Source organism: Pteropus medius, unplaced genomic scaffold (assembly GCF_902729225.1).
Source record: "Pteropus medius unplaced genomic scaffold, Ma_sr-lr_union100, whole genome shotgun sequence".
NCBI lineage: Eukaryota > Metazoa > Chordata > Mammalia > Chiroptera > Pteropodidae > Pteropus > Pteropus medius.
Window position 1 is genome coordinate 4,691,256 of NW_024354498.1, and position 22,637 is coordinate 4,713,892.

Genomic DNA, 22,637 nt, shown 5'->3' on the forward strand with positions numbered 1-22,637 from the left:
AAAAGGAAAAAGAAAAAGAAACTGCTAAACAGTTTTCCAGAGAGGCTGTACCATTTTTCATTCTTACCAGAAATTGTATGAGTGATCCAGTTTCTCTACATCCATACTCCTATTCTTCCCATTGTTCTTCCTTCCTGATGCTCCAAATTTCCTTCTTTCCTCATATCCTTTCTGTTTTAAGGTTTTCCTTTAGCCTTTCTATATGGGTAAGTCAACTGGGAACAGTCTTTCAGCTTTCTTTTGTTTCAGATGGTCTTTATTTCATCCTTTTTCCTGAAGGATAGTTCACATCAGATGGAATTCACGGTTGAGATTTCTTTTCTTTCAGCAGGTGAAAAATTCATAGATACAAATATGCCAGGAAAAGAAAAAAAAAGGCCTGGAAAATAGCTCTCAAACAATGCATTACCCAGCTTCCCTGGGAAATATCAGTGGCCCAGATACTGACCCTTCTCCCTCTCTGCCACCCAATTTTGGTGAATTTGAAATAGTGAATTTGAATTTGGTGAATTTGACCCTTCTCCCTCTCTGCCACCCAATTTTGGTGATCATTTAATCTAGATCCATCAGCATTTTTAACAAGCCAATTGCAGCTCTTTTTAAAAACTTTATTTTGATGTAAAGATTCATATGCAGTTGTAAGAAATAATACAGAGAGATCCCATTTATCTTTTACTTATTTCCTCCAGTGATAACAACATGCAAAACTATACTACACGTAGTGGTACAACCTGGATATTGACACTGATACAATCCACAGTTGTTATTGAGATGCCTCCAGCTTTTCTTGTATCTGTGTTTGTATGTGTGGGTATATACGTTCATGTGTGTATTTAGCACTGTGCCATTTTATCATATCATTAGATTTGCACACCCACCACCATAGTCAAAGTAGAAATCATTTTCATCACTCAAGGATCCATCATTATTGCCCTTTTACAATTATATACACCTTCCCTTCCTCCTAAGACCCATTCCTGACACCTGGCTACCATTGATCTCTTTTTGTTTCTGTAATTTATCTCTTCAGAAGATTATATAAGTGGCCTTACACTGTGTAACTTTTTGGGATTAGCTTTTTTTTTTTCACCCAGCTTGATTTCCTGGAGACTCATCCAGTTTGTAGCATATATCAATAGTTTATTACTATTATTGCTGAATAGTACTCCATGCTATGGATATACTACATTTTGTTTAACTGCTCACCTGTTGAAGGACATCTGGGGTTTTCTTTTATTCAGTTTTTGGTTATAAGGAGTAAAGGAGTTTTTCATTCCTCAGTAGTTCCTTTCCATGGTATAGATATTAAAAAAAACATTCATACATTGAAGGACATCTGTTTTTTATTCTTTCCAAGTCTCTGGATACTACACATAAAGCTACTATGAGCAATTAGGTACTGATTTTTGTGTAAATATAAGTTTTCATTTCTCTGTCATGAATGCCCAAGAGTGCAGATGCTTGGTTGTATGGTTATAGCATGTTTAGTTTTATAAGAAACTGCCAAACAGTATTCCAGAGAGGCTGTACCATTTTACATTCCCCACAGCAATGTATAGGTGATCCAGTTTCTTCCCATCCATATTTCTGATCTATCCCATTGTTATTTCTTTCTTCCTGATGCTCCAAGATTCCTTATTTCATAATGTGCTGTCTGAAGATATTTCTTTAGCTATTTTGTTCTGCTAGGGACAATTAAAAATTTTTTTTCCTGTGTGTCAGAATGTCTTCATTTCTCCTTCTTTCCTAAAAGATAACTCACCCAATATAGAAATCACAGTTGAAAGTTCTTGTCTTTCAGCATGTGGAAATTTTGTATTTCTAGAAATGCAGTCAAAAGGAGAAACCATCCCGGAAGACAGCTCTCAGATAATGTATTATCCAGCTTTATTTGGAAATAACAGTAGCCCATCTGTTGCCTCTTCGACTCTCTCCATCCCACCCAATTTTGGTGAGTTTGAAATTATACATATTTTAAGTAGCACTTTAACCTAGGTCCATCAACGTCCTCAACATAAGCTAATGGTAGCTGTTTTTTAAATTAAACTTTAATTTTGTGGTAGTTTAAGATGCACATATAGCTGTAAGAAATAATGTGGAGAGAACCTGTTTATGCTTTATCTATTTCTCCCAACAATAATATCTTACAAAACTGTAATAGAACATCACAACCAGGATATTGACATTGATAAAATCCACAGATCTTATTGAGATTTCTCCATTTTAATTGTATTGATTTGTGTGTATGTATTTAGTTCTGTTTGATTTTATCACATTAGTAGGTTTGATATTCACAACCACAGTCAAGTCACAAAACATTTCCATCCCCATGTGGATACCTCACTTTTCCCTTTTGTAATCAAACTCACGTCAGCATAATTCCCTGGCAATTCATCTGACTCGTTGTGTGCATCAGCACTTCCTTCTTTTTTATTGTTGAGTACTATTCCATTGTGTGGATGTACCACAGTTTGTATATTGGTTTACTGTTGAAGAACATTTGGATTTTTTCCAGTTTTCAGTGTTACAAGTAAAATTGGTATGACCATTCATGTACAGATTTTTGTGTAAATACAAATTTTCACTTCTCTTAGATAAATGCGCAAGAGTGCAGATGCTTGGTTATATGATAATAGCCTAATGTTTAATTTTTTAAAAAACTGCCAAACAGTTTTCCAGAGAGGCTGTACTATTTTACTTTACTGCCAGTGATATATGAGTTAGCCAGGTTCTCCACATTGTTATTTCTTCTGCTTTCATTGTTTTTTTTTTCTTCCATTTTGATGCTCCAAGATTTGTTTTTTCAATATTCTTTTCTGATAGAGGAGTTATTCCTCTAGCCATCCTTAAATGTGAACACCTAGTGAGATATACTTTTAGCTTTCCTTCATGTGAGAATGTCCTTATTCCCCCTTCATTCTTTTTTTAAACAGTTTGAATGCTCATTTCTTTTTTTTAGCTCTATTTAAATATAATTGACAAATAAAATTGTAATATATTTAAAATGTACAATGTGATTTGATACACATATACATTGTGAAAGGATTCTCAACATCAGGTTAATTAACACATCCATCATTTCACATATTTACCTTTTTATGTTTTGTGGTGAGAACACTTAAATTCTATTCTCTAAGCAAATTTCAGTTATACAATCATCATTATCAATCATAAGTCACCATGCTATACATCCTCAGACTAGTTCATTTTATAACTGATAGTTTTTACCCTTTTACCAACCTCTCCCTATTTTTTTTACCTCCCCAGCCCCTGGCAGCCACCATTATATTTTCTGATTCTATGTGTTTGACTTTTTTTCTTTTTAGATTCCACATATAAGTGACAACATACAGTATTTGTCTTTCTCTGGCTTATTTTACTTAGCATAATACCCTTCAGATTTATCCATGTTGCCACAAATCTCCTTCATTCCCAAAGAATAGTTTTGCCTGATATGGAATTCATGGTTGAGATTTCTTGTCTTTCCGTACTTGAAAATATTTTATTTATAGAGATATTGGTAGAAACTCAAACCAGTCTGGAAAAGAGCCCTGAGACAACAAATTATCCACTTTTATTGGAAAACAACAGTAGCCAAAACATTTCCTCAGTATGTTGCTGCATTCCTCCCAGTTTTGCTGAGTTTGAAATGATACTTATGACATGTAGCATATTTAATCTAGATTCATCAACATCCTTAGTGCGAGATAGTGGTAGCTTTTTCTAATTAAGGTTTTTATTTTTAGAAAAATTTAGTTGCACGTGCAGTTGTAATAAATAATACAGAAAAATTCTGTGTTCCCATTACCCAAATTTCTCCAGTGGTAACAACTTGTAAAGTGATAGAAATTATCACAACCAAGATGATGACATGATACCATTCACAGATAATACTCAGATGTCCCCAGTTTCACTGTATTAATCAGTGTGTGTGTTTAGCTCTGTACAATTTTATCACATATTCTCTACCACAGGCAAGTCCCCTGTGGTAGAGGCTATGTGATCAGAAATGGTACCATCACCACCATAACCCCTCATATTGCTCTTTTATAACTATACCCACCTCCCTCCAGTTGACATTTCCTCCCACTCCTACCCCCTGTCCTGTCTCTAACTGCTGGTAGCAACAGATCTGTTCTCCAGATCTGTAATTTGTCTCTTCAGCTGTTATATAAATGGAATCATGTGGTGTTTGAAATTGGCTTCTTTCCCTCAGTGTAATTCCCTGAAGACTCATTTAACCACTCCTTTTTTATTGTTGAGTAGTATTTCATGGCATGGATGGATGTACCAGGAAACATGTACATGTTCACCTGTTCAAAACTTCTAGGTTTCCTGTTTTGGGGTGTTAGTGGTAAAGCCTGCTATGAATACTCATTCATAGTTTTTAATCTTTCTTCATTTCATTCATTTCACTCTTTCACACAAGTTTTCATTTCTCTGGGATGAATGTCCAAAAGTACAATTTCTGGTCCTTTGGTAATTGCATCCTTAGTTTTTTATATGAAACTGACAAACTGCTTTTCAGTGTGGCTGTATCATTTTCCATTCCTGCCAACAATGTATGAATGATCCAGTTTTTCTGCATCTGTATTTTTCTTTCCATTGTTCTTTGTCCTTGATGCTCCAAAATTCTTTCTATTATATCCTCTCTGTTTGAAGATTTTCCTTTAGCCATTTTAAAGCATACATCAGTTAGTGACAAATACTTTACTGAAGGATCATTTCATCAAATACAGAATGTAAGGTTGAGAGTCTTTTCTAGATTTTGAAAATATTTTCCTTATAGGAATGGTGGTCAGAGCAGGAACCAACCTAGACAACAACATTCAGATGATGAATAACCCACCTCCCGTGGAAAATGACAGTGATCGAAATGCTCCATGTTTCTTCATCCCTGCTGATTGTGGTGAGTTTGAAATGATACATATTACAAGTAGCACTGTTTAATCTAGATTCTTTAATACCCTTAGTAGTAGCTTTTCTTAATTAAAAAATAATTTAAGTTAATTAAAAATCAAAAGTTTTATGTTGAGAAAATTTTAGCTGCACATGCAATTGTAAGAAATAATACAGAGAGATCTTGTGCACAGTTTACCCAGTTTCTCCCAGTTTCTCCCAATGATAACATCTCACAAAACCATAATACAACATCACAACCAGGACATAGACATTGATGCAATTGACAGATACTATTGAGATGTCCTCAGTTTTATTTGTGTTCTTATGTGTGTTTATGTATGTGTGTTTATGTTTGTGTGTGTATGAATATTCAGTTTTATATAATTTCATGACATGAGTAGGTTTCCATATCTTCCATCATAGTTAAGATTCAGAATATTTCTATCTTCACAAGGATCTTACCTGTTGCTCTTTAAAACTCACATTCACCTTTCTCTTGTCACCCTCCTACCCCTACCCTGCCCTGTCCTTGCCCTTGGCAACCACTAATCTGCTCTCCTTTATAATTTTGTCATTTCAAGAGCTTTATGTAAGCAGACACACATAATATGTAACCTTTTGTGATTGTCTTTTTTCATTCTGCATAATTTCCTGGAGTTCCATCTAAGTGGCTGAGTATACCAGTAGTTCTTTCTTTTTTATTTCTGAGTACTATTCCATAGTATGGCTGTACCATGATTTGTTTATCTGTTCGCTGGTTGGAGGACATCTGGGTTGTTTTTAGCTATTGGGAGTAAAGCTGCTATGAACTCTCATGTGCAGGTTTCTGTGTGAACATAAGTTTTTCATTTCTCTGGGATAACGCCGAAGGGCACAGTTGCTGGGTCCTATGTTAATGGTATGTAGAGTTTTGTAAAATATTACCAAACTGTTTTCCAGTGTAGCTGTACCATTTTACCTTACCACCAGCAATGTTTGGAGTGATCTAGTTTTTCTGCATGCATATTTCTGCTCTTTCTGTTGTTGTTTCTTCCTTCTTTATGCTCCAAGATTCTTTCCTTCATCATATATTTTTAGTTTGAAGATTTTCCTCTAGCCATTTTTAAGGGTAGGCCAACCAATGATAGTTCTTTTTTAAATGTTTTCCTATGTCTTTATTTCTCCTTCATTCCTGAAGGATAGTTTTGCTTGACATAAAAATGATCATTGAGATTTCTTGACTTTTAGCACTTGAAAATGTTTTATTAATCAAAATGTTGTTCAAACAGACTCTAGCACAGAAATGCAGCCTGAAACCATGATTCACACAACTTCAGTGGAAAATGGCAGTGACCAAGATAATGCTAACGCATCTTTCTTCCTCACTGCTGGTTTTGGTGAGTTCAAAATGACACATATTACAAGTAGCACTCTTTAATCTAGATTCATCAACATTCTTAATATGAATTCTTAGTGTTAGCTCTTTCAAAATTAAACTTTTCACTTTGAGATATTTCAGAATCACATATAGGCACAAGAAATAATGCAGAGAGATCTGGTGCACCCTTTGCCCAATTTCTCCCGATAGTAATATTTTATAAATACATGACAACTAGAATTTTGACATTGATACAATCCACCAATCTATTCAGATGTCCCCAGCTTTACTTGTATTTATTTGTTTATATGCGTATTTTGTTCTCTGCACTTTAGTGACACGTTTAGGTTCAGGTGTTCATCACTACACTCATGATACAGAACTGGTCTATCACCTCCAGGAACCCTCTTGTTGCTTTTTTATAACCGCACCCACCTTCATGTCATTGCTTCCCTGGCTTCATCCCTAACCCATCCAACTACTGTGTTCTCCTTCTTTATAATTCTGTCACTGCAAGAATGTTATATTAATGGACTCATATAGTATTTAATCTTTTGGGATTGCTTTTTTTTCATTCAGCGTAATTCCCTGGATATTTAGCCAACTTGCTGCATGTATCAGTAGTTCCTTTTTATAAGACACTGGCAAACTATTTCCAGAATGACTCTACCATTTTAAATTCCCACCAGCAGTGTATAAATGATTCAGTTTCTTAGCATCCTCATTAGCATTTGGTGTTTTCACTATTTTTTTTTATTTTAGCTATTCTGATAGGTGTATAGTAATACTTCGTTGTGGGTTTAATGTGCATTTGCCTTTGGATAATAATGCACAACATCTTTCCATATGCTAATTTACCATCTGTATGTCCTTTTCTCTGTAATGTCTGTTTCCTTCTTATAGTAATATTTATGTTTTTACTGTTGAGTTTTGAGAGTTGCTTAGATATCTGTAGATACTAGTCTTTTGTTGAATATGTGGTTTGCAAACATTTTCTTTTTGTCCACAGCTTGCCTTTATATCCTCTACAGGTTTTTTGTTTTGTCTTGTTTTGTTTTGTTTTGTTTTGCAGGGAGAACATTTTTAGTTTTCACAAAATTTAATTTATCAACTTTTCCTTTTGTAGATAGTACTTTTGGTATTAAGTCTATGAATTCTTTGCTTAGTCCTTGATACCAAGTTTTTCTTTTCTTTTTTTTTTCTAAAGATTTTATACTTCACATTTCACATATAAGTTTGTGACCTATTTTGAGCTAATTTCATATAAGGTGTGAGATAGGTTGAGGTTCTTTTTTTTTTATTTGAATAACTTTCTTTCTTCCTTCGAATTGATTTTATACCTTAACCAAAAATTAATTAGACATATTCATGTAGGTCTAGTTCTGGGCTCTCTATTGTGTTCTACTGATCCATATTCCTATTCCCCTGCCAAATCACAATGTTGTGATTACTGTTGTTATACAGTAAGTAAGCCTTACTATCAGGTAGAATGATTCCTCCTACTTTATTCTTTTTTCAAAATTGTTTTAGTTATTCTAGGTCCTGTGACTTTCCATCTTAATTTTAGAATAACCTTATGTTTCCAAAAATCTTGCTCTAATTTTGATAGGAATTGCATTAATCCTACACATCAACTTGAGAAGAGTTGATATCTTTAGTATGTTGAATCATCTATGAACATTGTAGCTTTGTCTGTATATTTATTAAGGTTTTCTTTTATTTCTTTTTGTAATTTTTAGGATACAAATCTTGTCCATTTTTTAAAAATAAGTTCTTACCTAAGTATTTTATTTTCTTTGGAAATTTTGTAAATGGTATTATATTCTAAATTTTGGTTAATACATGTTCATTGTTAGTATATAGAAATGAGCCTAAATTTTGAGTATTGATCTTGTATCCTGTGACCTTGCCAAACAGTTTTAGAAGTCTTTTTTGGTACTTCCTTGGGATTTTCTACATAGCCATCTTTCTTATATCATGCCATCTGCAAATAGGGGCCATTTAATTTCTTTCAGTCCAATCTGTATACCTTTTATTTCCTTTTCTTGCATTATTGCTATGGCTAAAATTTCCAGTGTTATGTTTAATAAGAGTGGTGAGAATGTAGATCCTTGCCTTTTTTCTGATCTTACAGGGAAAGCATTATCTTTCACCATTTAGTATGATGCTAACTGTATGTTTTTGATAGATGACCTTTATTAACTTGATGTACTTTCCCTCCTCCTAACTTGCTGAGAGATTTTTAAAATCATGAATGGGTATAAATAATTAATATTACAATGGACACATTATTGGTTTGTTTTGCAAATATTTGATTAAGAATTTTTGTGTCTAAGTTCATGAAAGATATTGGTTCTGTATTTTTCTGTTTCTTGTCCTGTCTCTGTCTGGATTGGGTATTGGCATACTAAACTTATAAAATGAGTAAAGATTTCCTCTTCTATTTTATGGAAACATATGTGAAAAATTAGTGTTAGTTCTTTAAATGTTTGGTAAAAATCTCCAGTAAAATCATTCTGTCCTGTAGATTCCTTTTCGGAATTTCAAACTCAATTTCTTTGATGGCTATAGGACTATTTAGATTATCTGTGTCATCTTGGTTGAGTTTTGGCATTTGTAATTTTGGAGAACTTGGTCCCTTTCTTCTAAAGTATCAAATTTATGAGTGTAAAGTGGTTTGTAGTATTCCCTATTATCCTTTTAATGGCTACTGGATTTGTAGTGATATCCCGTTTCATGACTTGCATCATCTTTTTTTACTTTTTTTAGGTCTTTCTAGAGGTGTGTTTGCTTTATTAACCTTTTTGAGGCATCAGTTTTTGATTTGTTGATTTCCCGTTTTCATATTTTTAGTTTCATTGCTTTCTGCTCTTTATTGTTTCATTCTTTTTGCTTAGTTTGGGTTTATTTTACTTTTCTTAGTTTTTGGTGTAGGAACTTAGACTATAGATTTGAGACCTTTTCTAATATAAGCATTAGTGCTATAAGTTTCACTTTCAGTATTGCTTTAGTTGCATCCCATATATTTTGTGTGTTGTATTTTCATTAAATCTTATGTGTTTTATTATTTCCTTGGAAACTTTCTCTTTGATACATGTATTATTTATAAGTGTGCTGTTTAATTTTCAAGCATTTAATGATTTCATCATATCTTTCTATTATTGATCTCTAGTTTGATTCTATTATGGTCAGAAAATGTACTCTATGTAATTTCATTTCTTTTAAATTTGTTGAGATTTTTTTCTCTGGCCCAGAATGTAGTCTATCTTGGTGGATGATCCATAGGCATTTGAAAAAAATACATACTTTGGATTTTTTTTGGATGGAATGTTCTATAATGAGGATCCTGTTAGTTGATTGTGTTCTTCAGGTCTTCTGTATCCTTACTGATTTTTGGTCTGATTGGTCCATCAGTTGCTGAGAGGGTTGTATTAAGGTCCTCAACTATAATTATGGGTTCAATAATTTCTCTTTTCAGCTCTTTCAGCTTTTGCTTCATGTATTTTGAGACTCTGTTGTTTGGCATATTGAGGATTATTATGTCTTCCTGGGGGTTGATTCTTTTATCCTTATTTGTCTTTAGTAACTTTCTTTGCTCTGAAACCTACTTTGTCTGATGTCAGTATACCTGATCTGCTCTTCTTTGATTACTGTTTGCATGGTATATATTTTTCCGTCCTTTTACTTTCAATCTACCGATGTCATTGAATTTGTAGTTTCCTGTAAACAGCATATAGTTGAGTCTTGTTTTTCTAATCTACTTTATCAATTGCCTCCATTTAATTGATATGATTATGTTATTTACATTTAAGGTAATTATTGATAGCCTAAGGCTTATGTCTGCCATTTTATTATTTTTCTCTTCATTTTCTCTGTTTCTCTGTTTTTCTTGCCTTCTTATGGGTTACCTAAACATTTTCTAGTATTCCATTTTGATTTATTTATGTTTTCAAGTATATTGCTTTGTATAGTTTTCTTAGCTGTCACTGTAGGCGTTACTATATATGTCTACTGGTATCAACATTTTACCACTTAGAATGAAGTGTTGAAACTTTAATTCCTTTGCCCTCCTCACTTTTAACTATTATTGTTTAGATGTGAGATGGTGTTTTCATTTTTGTTTCAATCATCACATATGATTTACAAAACTCATGATAGTATTGTATTTACCCATATTTCTGCTCTTTCTGTTCGTTATTCCTTTTATTGTTGAATAGTGTTCTGTGGTATCGGATTTACCACAGTTTCTTTAACCATTCTGTTAAAAGACATCTGGATTGTTTATAGTTTTTGACTATCAAGAATAAAGCTTCTAGGAACATTCATGTCTTAGCATGACACTCAGGTTTTTGTGTCATCAAGGGCTCTTATTTCTCTGGGATAAATGCCCAAGAGTAAAATTGCTGTGTCATGTGGTAATTGCAGGTTTAGTTTTATAAAAAATTGCCAACTGTTTTGTAGTGTGGCTGTTCCATCTTCCATCTCCCCCAGCAATGTATGGATGATTGAGTTTCTCGGCATGCATACTTTTGCTCTTTCTATTGTTCTTTCTTCCTCCCTGATGCTTCAAGATTCCTTCTGTCATCATAACTTTCTGTTTGAAGATCTTCCTTTAGCCATTCTTTAAGAGTAGGTCTGCTAGTGACAAACACTTTGTTTTCTTTTGTCTGAGAATATGTTTATTTCCCCTTCATCTCTGAAGGATAGTTTGCTGGGTATAGAATTTACAATTGAGAGTTCTTTTCTTTTAGCACTTTTACCTATAGAAATATTGCTAAGAGCAGAAAACAACATGGGCAACAGCTGTGAAACAGTGACTCACCCAACTGTAGTGGAAAACAACAATAGCCAGAGTTCTTCATCATCTACCAGCTTCCCTACTAATTCTGGTAAGTGTGAAAAGACACATATTACAAATAACACTATTTAACCTATATTCTTCAACGTTCTTGATACAAGCTAATGTTAGCTTTTTGTTTTCTGTTTTGAGGGCTCGTTTTAGGTGATGTTCATAATGATGACTAACATTTATTGAGTGTGTATTATTTGCAAGGCACTGTGCTAATCAACTGACATACTTCTTCTCTGTTAATATCCCTCATGGATGTAGGTACTTTTATTATCTCCATTCCCAAAGTTACAGAGCTTATGAGTGACAGTTCTGGAACTCTAACCTAGTTTTCTCTGACTTTAAAGCTTGTGTTCTTCAACAGTTTCCTGTATTGCCTGCCAAGTCACAGTGGCCAAGATGAGGAGACCCCATGTTTTGTGGCCTTAAAGGGCAAGCCTCTCTAATATTTTATAGTTCCTTTTTGTCTCTACTTCTAAGTAGCTAATCTCTTATTAATATCCTAGTGCAGGGCTCAGTAAACTTTTTCTGTAAAGGATAGTAATAATTTTAACCTTTGTGGGCCATCTCATGTCTGTCACAACTACTCAACTCTGTTGCTGCAACATGAAAGCAGCCACAGATGCAGGTAAATGAATGAATGTTGCTGGGTGCTAATACAACTTAATTTATAAAAATCTGTGGTGGGATTGACCTGTGGAGCATAGTTTGCTGTCTTCTGTTCTAGAGACCCTTTTCTTTTAAATTATTTTGTTACCCAAACTGGAAGAAACTTCAAAAATTGTACTATTTGTTCTAAATGGGTACTATGATATGCTGTTGTTAGAAGTATAAATTGGTGAAAACTTTCTGAGGGGTAATTTGTATAAAAATCCGTAGAACTATTTATGCTAATTGACTCAGTAATCCCACTTCTATCTGAAGATATATTTTTAAAAAAATATTTGTATTAAAATTTTAGTACAAGAATGTTCTTTACAGAATCATGAAGAATTAGAAACAGCCAAAAAAGCAACCATAGGGAATTAGTTAAGTGACTCTTGGTATATTCACAGTATGTGAGACGGTAAAGCATAATGGTTAAGAGTATGGTCTCCTGAGTCAGACTGCCTGGATTCAAATCTCAACTCTATGTCTTATTAACCATGTGACCTTAAGCCACTTCTCTAACCTAAATATTAGTTTCTTCATCTGTGAAATGACAAAAACTATAGTACCTACTTCATAGAATTGTGAGGATCAAACGATGTAATTCATTTAAAGTTCCTCGCACAATTTTCAGAGCATAAATGCAACATAAATGTCACCTGTCAGGAAAATCATGATGACAGAGATGATAAGATTAAAAAAAAAAAAAAGAAAATGGAGAAATGCTCAAAATATAATGTTAACTGAAAAAGTAGGATTCAAATGCTCAAAATATAATGTTAACTGAAAAAGTAGGATTCAAACTATATATAAAGTATGATTTCAAATTTGTGTTTAAAAAAAACGAAATAGAAAAAAGAATGGAAGACATCAGTAGATTAATGGTTCAGAGCACCTGGCTTATAAAAACAGATAGACTTAGATTTTAAAACTGGCTCTATAACCAGCAGTGTAATCTTGTTCAAATAACTTACCTTCTCTGGGCCTCAGTTTCCTCATCTGCTAAGTGGGATTAAGTTGTTAGGATGATGAAACTGAGCTTATAGATATAAAATATTTAGCACAGTGCCTGATATATAATCAATACTCTAAATGCTAGCTATTTTAAATTTTTTCTTAATTATACTCACCTATACTTTCCAAATTGTCTTCAGGGAACATATATCACTCAGTAATATAGCTCTGAGTGTACTTTTAGAGTGTCAAAGGGAGCAGTGGGACCTCAGAGCAACATATTCACATATGCACTTGTGGCCTAAGAATTAAATTTATTCAAGACAATGAACAGATTAGTTCAAGTACAGCAAATCCAAGGCTAGCAAAGGTGAAAAATGATAATAATTGTGTAGATGGCATTTCATTTACGTAAAAGAAGAGATAAGTATAGAAAAAAATTCACCCAAATAGAAATTTGTGAATTAGAAATCAATTAGGTTAATTTTCTTGGGCACTTTCATGGTAGCCTTGCATGAAAAAAACAGAGATTTTACTTTTGTCCTGTATTTTTAAAGGATTTCTTGGTGATCCAGAAAGAAATGTCAGGATTCTTAATTTGCATTTGATGGTTGCACAAAGGAAGGCCGAACCTAAGCATGCAGCCCGTTACTTGGCTCGCATTTTATTCTCCAAGGAAGTCCTGCTTTGCAGCTCAGTAGGTGTCAATTCTCGTGTACCAAATCCTAGTGGCCGCCAACCCCTAGATCCAAACAAAATGGCTGCAATAAGAGGTATGTAAAGTCATTATGGAATCTTGTTTTATTATCATTTGGTTATCTGATGGATGTTATTGGCAGTTGAAGAAATAATGATTAAATCTTGGTAAATCAGAACTGTTCATTTTTTCACCTGTCTGCCTGACCCAAATTTTACAATTTAATAGTATATAATAGGTAACAACTTCTGAAGAATAAAACTTGTCCATAGATGGTGGAATAAGACAAGCTTTATTGATTTTAGTTACTTATGGTTAATACTAAGTCAGTTCTTCAGTGATGAAACTTGGTACTAAAAATAAAGGAAAAAAAAACCAAAATAAATGTGAGTGAATAAATCACATTTCAGTGCTAGTAACTGGAAGCACAGAAGTCGAATCTTGTGATTAATTCACTTTAGCCTTCTACCTTCCTGCCTTCCAGAAATATGTATGGAGATCCTAGAACTTATAGGCACTGAAGATGCAAAGAATGAATATTTCTGTCCATAAGGACTTAACAGTCTAGAAAGGGATGCACTGAGGGAAACCGATTAATTCCAATCCAGCATGGTAATATTGTGGAAGCTGAGAGAGCAGAGCAATTACTTCGGGGGCATTAGGGAAGGCTTGCTAAGGACAAGACATTTGAACTGGATTTGGAAGAATTCCTTAGCTAGGTAAAGAAAATAGGAAGAGTATCCTAGGCAGAGGGAGTAGCTCATGGGGAAGATGGACGTGTAACATGCACAGATAAATAGACCATGGTGTAATAATGTTTGCAATACTATTTTCTCTATATAAGTTTTCATGTATTTTTAGTTCTGACTCATCCATTGGGGTTATTAAATGGCATTAGCACCCCGAAATAGTTAACTTTTTGTTATATATTTTTTTGAAAGCACCAAAACCTCATTACTGGCTCCGTAGGTCAATGTTTCAGGGAATTGTGCATTGGAAGAAATGAGATATTCAGCAAAGCATCCTCTTTGGGTAGAATTTCTAAACTCTCAGAGAGTTAGAGAAAAGGATAACAATTAAAAATAGAAAATTTTAGTATTTTAAATTTAAAAATTTCTTGTTGGTTTCTTTAACTTTTTTCCTTAATTTTCATGAATGCTTTCTGCTATTTGCAGAGTATCTGGCAACAGCTTTTCCCAACCATGATTTGCGTGAATGTGGAAGAGACTGGAAAACCTGTATTTCCTATATCAATTCTCTGATCCGCTATGTATGCTCTGACTCCAAAAGAACATCAGTAAGTTATTTTTCATCTAAATATGGTCACTACTGTATAAGTGCATACCGTACACAACTTTAGAACTGAAAGCACGACACAGGGTCTTCAGGAATGTGCTCAGAATCTTGTTTGTTTAATTTAGGAGCAGGGCACATTCTCAAAAGTATACTGCTTGTTTATTTCACTCTTTGGTATTTATGCTTCATAAAAATATCCTAAAGATAAAATAAATCAAATATAATGTTATAATTAGTATGTTTGAAGCCAAGGGTTATACTAGAAAAAATATTTCAGTCACAAAGATATTTGGCAAATCTTTTTCAGCATCCCAACAAATAACACAGAGCAGACTGTGGTGCTGCTTAGCTGTTCTAGTGGTAGTTAAGGATGGCACAGGAGAAAAAGAAGGCACTTCATTACTTATTCACTTTCAATGATGGCAGAACCTGGTGAAAATAATACATGTCATGAGGTTAAGTTATCATAGATATTTTATATTCTGTATGGTCGGTTACATGGTAAATGGGAATCTGATTCCTCTTTCATTCAGTCTATCTTCAGAGTCCATTAGAGATTTTTTAGCATGAATGGGTCAGTAGGGAAGAGTGTCCTGTCTATTGCTTTCTCCTGACAAACTTAATGACAGTTCCTAACTTCCACCCACGTGTCTAAAAACCCCATTTTATTCTCACCATGTTTAGTCACTCCTGTGTCTCTAGAGTAAGTTTATGGAAACTATTTGCCACGAATATTTGTAGCTGAGCTTATATTTTCCTGGCAAATGGCTCGATTCTAGTGATAGCTCAAGCACCATCTGTCTGAAACCAAATCTGCTTATTTTTCACATTCCCTTTTATTTCCTACAAAAATTGCACCCTAAACATTTCAATGTAAAATTAAGATACTGCCTGGAAAATGGTAATTTGCATATTTGCTTAGGGATCGGAAGAGAAGCGGCATCTGCCAAGCGCCTGCTGTGTACTTGACTAGGAGTAGGGTAGGAGTGGGGTAGGTCCTCGCCACTCAAAGTGGGGCCGTGGACCAGCAGCAGCAGCACTGGAAAGCTTGTGAGAAATGCAGTCTTGAGTTCTAACCAGACTCACTGAGGTAGAATTTGCATTTTAGCAAGACCCCCAGGTGATTTGTGTGCACGTTGAAGTTTGAGAAGCTCTGTCCTAGAGCAGCGATTGTCAACTGTGGGTACATATTAGAATCACGTGAGGCATTTATTAAAAAGTTATTAAAGTTGTTAATGCCTGAGTTCTCTCACCCCCTCCACGAGAGGTTCTGGTTGAATTTGCTGAGAATGGGGCCCAAACAGAGCTTTTTTAAAAAAGGGCTCCTAGGGTAATTCAAATATTCAAATGTGCAGCCAGATTTAAAAGCCACTGGGGAGAGAAAACAAACAAAAAACATTAAAAAAAAACCCCCAAAAGTTGTCATCTTCAGGAAACTCATTTATTTGTTTATTCATTAAATGTTTATTAAGCATTTATTTTCTGCCAGTAATTATCATCCAGTTCATTGGCTAGAGCTACCAAGTGCCCCAGGAAGCAGCAGTCACGGCAGCTTGAGGAAGAATCGAATCCACACCTATACTTTGGTCATGGCACACAATATCTGTGGGCTTATGCCCACCTAGGGGGCCCTGGTTGATGATGGAGCATATCCATATTTTTTCACAATGGGACTTTGTTATTGATACCTTTTTGTGTTTCAGCAGAGAACTGTTGCCCACAATAAAGTCCCTACCAACACCAATACACTAGCGTCTGCAGATTTGAATGATAAAAGGGATGGTGATGGCGGCGAAAGCAGTTACCAGTTATCTCAGCAAGCAGCTGCCTCAAAAGCAGGAGCAAGTGGTACTTCTCAACAGAACAGCAGTGCTTTCTTTGAAAGATTTAAACAACGTTCCACTGATGCTTCAGCAGTACCTTTTGAAACAGTTTGTGAGTTTTAAAATAAGTTCTCTTGATGATACATGTTGAATCTGGATGATGCTTTTATGGGGTTCATTGTACTATCTTTATGCTTTTATGTATGTTCAAAATTTTTTCATAATAAGAAATCTAAACAACTTAACCTCCTAAATTAATGAGTTAATGAAATATGGATACCTAGTTCCGAGACTGATAGTTTTAACGTTAAGCAAAACCCATTATTTTTCCTTCAGAAAGCGGTTCTTTGCTAACTCCTTTGAATGGTGTGAACTCTCAGGTTAGGCACCCTGGTTGGCAGGTAAAGACGAAGAAGCTACAGCTGGATGAGCCAGAAGTAATTCAGGGGTCTTGTTCTCTGTGTGCCGGGCACATTGCAGGTGCTCCATAAAGAATTTTTGCGTGAATGAATGAATGCCATTACTCAGAGCATTGTGCTCTCATGCTAGCTGTCTGCCAGAGGCTGTCCTACTTCATTAGTGTCAATTGGCTGCGGATTCTGTAGGTGACTGTGCCACCTCCCTCTCATGATCCCTAATGCCCCCTCCCCAGGATGCTGGGGTTTATAGGCACCTAGGCACCTGAGGTAGCAAAACTATTTTCTATCTCTCCCCCGCCCCCATGTCAACCCTAAGTAGAACATTACCTGTGAGCCTATTCATATGAAATTATTTAAACGATATGTCTTTATAGTATATTTTTTTCCATTATAAAAGTAATAACTACTGTATTTACTAAAGTTATATACTGTAGAAACAGCTTCTGGCCAAATTAAATCACTACAACAAAAATCACCAGACAAATAGCTCCTAGATTTAAAGGAGCAAAGAACAAACTGAGCTGCAGGCAATAGCCAGAGTAGCCCCAAGACTGTGGCATCTGGGGTCCATCTGGATCTCTGGGGTTCCATGTCTGCAGCATCCATGATATCCAAGTTCTAGGTTTCTCTTGTCACTGTTCAGATTCCCAGGAGAAAGAATCCAATTTGGGAAGGTTGGGTTCTCTGACCCTGACCCACCTAGAACCAGAGGCCAGGGCAACTAAGCACATTGTGAGCCAGGCAGCTGCCCCAGTTGGCACGTAATCTATGATACCATTTTAGTTTTCAAAATCAGAAAATATTTAGGAAGGAAGAAAAGCTCCTACAATCAAGATACCTTAAAAAACTATTATGGACAATTTAATTTTCTTCCAGTCTTTTTTTCCTTACTAACCTTTTAAAACATTATGTGCTCCATGTAATTACTCTTCTTTTTAAACATATGTATATGTTTTTCCTCAAAAATCTCCAATTGTCATAATCACTGCTTTGAACAGATATGTAAAATTCCATTGAGTAAGTGTACCCTAATTTATTTAACTACCTCCCTCCTGTTACATTTTTTCAAGGATTTTTTGGAGGGGATTATCAGTCACATAAATCATGTTGCCTAAAACCCCCAACTTCATCTTATAGGTTTTAATGTATTTTGGATTCTTCACTTAAGTGAGGTTTTCAGAATTTGAATTACTAGGTTAGAGAGCATTAACTTTTTTCTGACCCCTCATTAATATGTCCAGGTTAATCTTTCAGAGTTAAGTCTTTGGACCCACTGAGTGAATTTTGAAGTAATTTAATCTCTCTTGGTAAATATTGGGTCTGAGAGATTCAACAATTTATACTGTCACCCCTTAAATGATGGATATTCCAAGACGGAAAGTATTTAAGAATCAGATTGTATTTCTCTAATATATTTTCTTCAACAAATAATTATTATATGTAAAATATATTTTTCAAGGTGGCTAATTTGAATCACTGTGGATTGAAGAGGGATGGTGATGATTAGGTCGTAGAGTTGAGAAATGAAAACAGACTTAAAATTTATTTTTCGGTTCAAATAAATTATTTAAAATATATCTAAGACAAGTTTGTTGGTTTTTAAATGAGTTTAATACCAAATAGAAAACCTATATTTTAAAAATTATAAATGTTTCAGTAAGAATCATGGTGCTTATTTTTGAAAAGGCTTTTTTTACAATTAGGAAAACAGTGCATTAAGATGACTTAGACTTTGTTATTAAATGTAATGAAAACCTGATTGGGACCTAAAAGGTAGCACAACACTGAATTATCTTCTTGAACAATCAGAGCACATGTAATCATACCAGCATTGATTCCTGTCTCATTTCTCATGCTGTTTCATGATACACTAACAACTTAAAGCTTTAATTTTTTTAACCTCTCAAGTTCTTGAGCCTAAAAATTCAGAAAAATCAACCTTTCAGTGACAGCTTTATAAAAAAACTTGAACCTAACATCTGCCACGAAAATTGACATCTTTTTTCTCTTACTTCTAGACTATCTTGGAAATCCACGTAGAAATATACCGATGTCATACTCAGTCCTGAGCATAGCGAAAGCAAAGTGTCGCCCAGAGCTGTCAGCCAGATACCTTGTTCGCAAAATGTTCGCAGAGGAAGTCCTGATAAAAAGCAGCATCCAAGGAAATCCGGCGCGTGGCGTATGTGCCCTTAGCTTGAATCAGATGAATGCTCTCCGAGGTTTGTATTAGAGAAGGGCAGAAAGAAAAATCCATTTGGTTTGTGTGTATTCTGAGGAGAGAGAGTTCTTACATCTTTCTCATTAGGGCACAACAATGAGCAGGTTCATGAATTGTGTTTCTTTTTGCATTTGTGTTCTTAGGGCTAATGGCTCTGTCTTGATTGGCATTCTTAGTACAGGAAAGGCATTATTGACTGTGGGTCCCTAATATGGATTGCCAGAAGTATGGAAACTCAAACACCTTCATTTACTGAGGTTCAAGGTTGAAGCTGCTGGGCTTTGTCAGTTTGCAAAAGTGTCAACAATAGCACAGCAGGCTAATTGGCTAGTTTTTTCTTATGCACATAAGCATAATATAGCCTATATCTATTACATGTATAGATGAAGTAATAAAGCTTTCAAAAGCAATTCTGTGAAATCTTAGATTTGGACAAAACAGGAAGCAGAGTATTTCTTATTTATGTCATTGGTACCCAGCAAAGACATAGTTCCGAGCCCCAGCCTGATCTCAGCTGGTTCCTACATTCATATCACATGTTTCACATCCAACAAATTTGAACAATACTTGTATTTCAGGCTGAACTAAAGAAACCTGAAACACAAGTATTATAGAACCTTTCATAAGCATTTGCTATCATCTAATCCAATTGTTTTCATTTTTTTTTTTTTACTGCAGTAAGATATACATTTTACATTGTGACTCAGGACGTGTGTTTGATTTAAAAAAACTGAAGCAAAATTTTCACAAACAATACTTATTCTTTCTATGAGAATTACATTCAAATGTTTACTATTCTATTTTTTGAAAGTGCTGCTAGCACTGATTTCATGACATAGTAATTGATCACGATGTGCAATTTGAATGTCACTGAGCTAACCCTCCAGGCCAAAAACTGAAACCCAGTTCCTCTTACCTTATAGTAAAAAATGAACACAGTTTATAACCAATTCAGAAATACAAGTGTTTATAGAAGAAAATAGTGTCTTTCTAATTAAAACTTTTTAAGTGAGGAAGAGAAGGTGACTTTTACAGTTTAAACATCTGGACTGGACCAATTCCTTAAAAATTAACTAAAGATATCATTCTATGTATTTCATTTTGTTTTATCTCTTATCGAAATATCTTACAAATCAAGATGTCTTTCGTAGTAAAAAATGTTTAGCACAAATTGACATAGTATCCACATATGGCATATTTTAACAAATTTCACATAAGACTTAAAGTTCTCCTTTGTAGAAGGGCAGCTGTATGAGTTATTTCAGGAGAGAGAATACAGAGTCATCACTGTCCTGGGGGGCAGAGCCAAGGCCAAGGAAGCTGACGAGAAAATATATTTTACTTTAATATGAGAACAAAATGAACTGGGAGAGTGAAGAGTCAGAGCAAAGGCTCAGTGACCAGATATGAGATTCCTATACTCATAAGAGGACTGGGCTTTATGGCCTCTAACATTTCCTTAGAAGTATTAGTTCAGTATAAACTATTTAAAACATAAAAAATGCACAGAAAATAATATATTAAAATAATAAACACCTGTCTAACCAGTACAGATATAGAAATTTTGCCTTTTGTCCTTCAGGGTTTTTTTTAAAAATATAAAGCATTACTGATATCATTAAAACTCCATACCATTATCCTTTTCCCCTGTCTTTTTCCCCAGAAGTAATAACAATCTTGGAGTTGGATCTAACATTCTCATGCATATTTTACACATTTGCTACCTATGTTGATAAATCCATAAATAATATGTGATATTGTTCTTTAGCTATTTTAATGTACATAAATGGGGATATATATTACATAGCTTTTTGCAAATTTTTTCACTCAACATTTTTGAGATCTACTTCATGCATTTTAACTGCTGATTGGTGTCCCATTGAAGGAAGAAACCAGTTTATTCTATTGTAATATAATTTCTTATCCTAAAATTTTATTATTTGGGACGATGATTCTGGAAATTAGTAGTCAAAGGACATTATGTCCAATAGCCAAAGGTATTGATTTCATTTAAGAAACTATTATTTGATGCTCTCTAATGAGAGTTCAGTATCACTTAAGAGCTCTTTAGAGAATGGTTTATGTGGAGAAAGTTAGTAGGCTGCAGATTTTGTAATCAGTGAACAACCTCTACTCCTATACCCTCTCATCCATTTCTGCATATTATAGAACTGTAAAATCTTAGCAACAGGAAATGCATTACAGGTCCTCTAATACAACTCACCCAGAGTAGGAATCCTGATATATAGTCACCTCCTCTTGGCTTGAACATTTCCATTGATGGCAGTCTACTACATTTTAAAAGGGCTCTAATTCATGAGAAAGTTCTTTTTCCAAGTGACTCAAAATTTATCTTCTCGAAAGTAAGACACATTTGTTCTACTTAAGCTCTTTCAGAGCTAATTAGGGTAGATCCAGTCACTTTTCATGTTGATAGGCCTCTTCAAGTATTAAAAGACAGCTATTATTTCCTACTGGATCATTAGGAAGTAATAAATATAGCCTCTCCCCTCTTCAAGTTCAGAACCAAGTGAGAGCCAATAGGATCTGGCAGGTGGAGATAAAAATATTAGCTTTATTTTTGATCAGATATGTCCGGTTCTTTCATGCTTTCTAATTTCAGAGTCCTTCTACATGGAAGCATGATGATTGGAGAATGAATGTTATTCCCAACTTTTTCTCATTAAGTCTTACACTTTTACAGTTAAATATCTCCATTTCCTTTAATAATTCCTCATATAAGTATTTTCCTAATCTTTTGTGATGTGATTCAGTGACTAACTTCAGATGTATTCAAGTTAACCCAGACTTTTCAATGGAGATTAACTCTAGATTAGCTTTTCTCATTTATACAACCTTTTCCCCCAAGAAACTTCTTTTATGACTAGTGTTTCAGAGAACACATTTTGGGAAATAGCAACTAACTTAGGCTCTTCATTGCAGCCTGTCGAAAGCTTCGCAGGTACTGTATTTGTCTTCCAGTCTATTATGTATCCTAGCTTTGCTGTCATGAGCAGATGGGACAAGCCTACTTTCCATAACTTCTTTTTTTGTTAATAAAAATGTTCAGTAGGATAGAGCCTGATACCAAATCCGATGACACACCACTAAAAGCCTCCTTCCAGGCTAACACCGATCTATTAATTAGTCCTTTGTATATGAAAGCTTTTTAATTTTGTTGGATAAATGCTGTGTTTATGGCACTGGCCTGATTTTCCAGCCTATTAATCCTATTGAAAAACAAATGAGATTAATGTATCCAACTAATGCTAGCCTGTAATGATCACCAGATCAATTTCTAAGGGCTCAAAGGTACTTAGGAAGTTACCTAAAAATGTATCTGAGGGCAGCTCTGCTCTTCTAGTTAACACCTCTCTTCCCTACCATGCCCTTTGTCTTTCCACTTTCTCTAAGAATGCTCCTGAGCTGTATTGCTCTGTCAGCTTTCCTTATGGAAGTCTTCCTCTAACT

The 22,637-nt window shown here is 34.7% G+C and overlaps 1 protein-coding gene across 1 annotated transcript in view; it reads left to right on the forward strand.

Moving 5' to 3' along the window:
* BEND2 (BEN domain containing 2) overlaps positions 1-22,637 on the forward strand; it is a 47,103-nt gene that overhangs the window by 23,868 nt on the left and 598 nt on the right. The window contains 8 exon segments of the mRNA XM_039852291.1: positions 1,826-1,951; positions 4,790-4,909; positions 6,171-6,278; positions 11,026-11,148; positions 13,268-13,483; positions 14,583-14,704; positions 16,407-16,638; positions 18,964-19,167. Of these exon segments, the coding sequence (XP_039708225.1) occupies positions 1,826-1,951; positions 4,790-4,909; positions 6,171-6,278; positions 11,026-11,148; positions 13,268-13,483; positions 14,583-14,704; positions 16,407-16,638; positions 18,964-19,167 (1,251 nt within the window).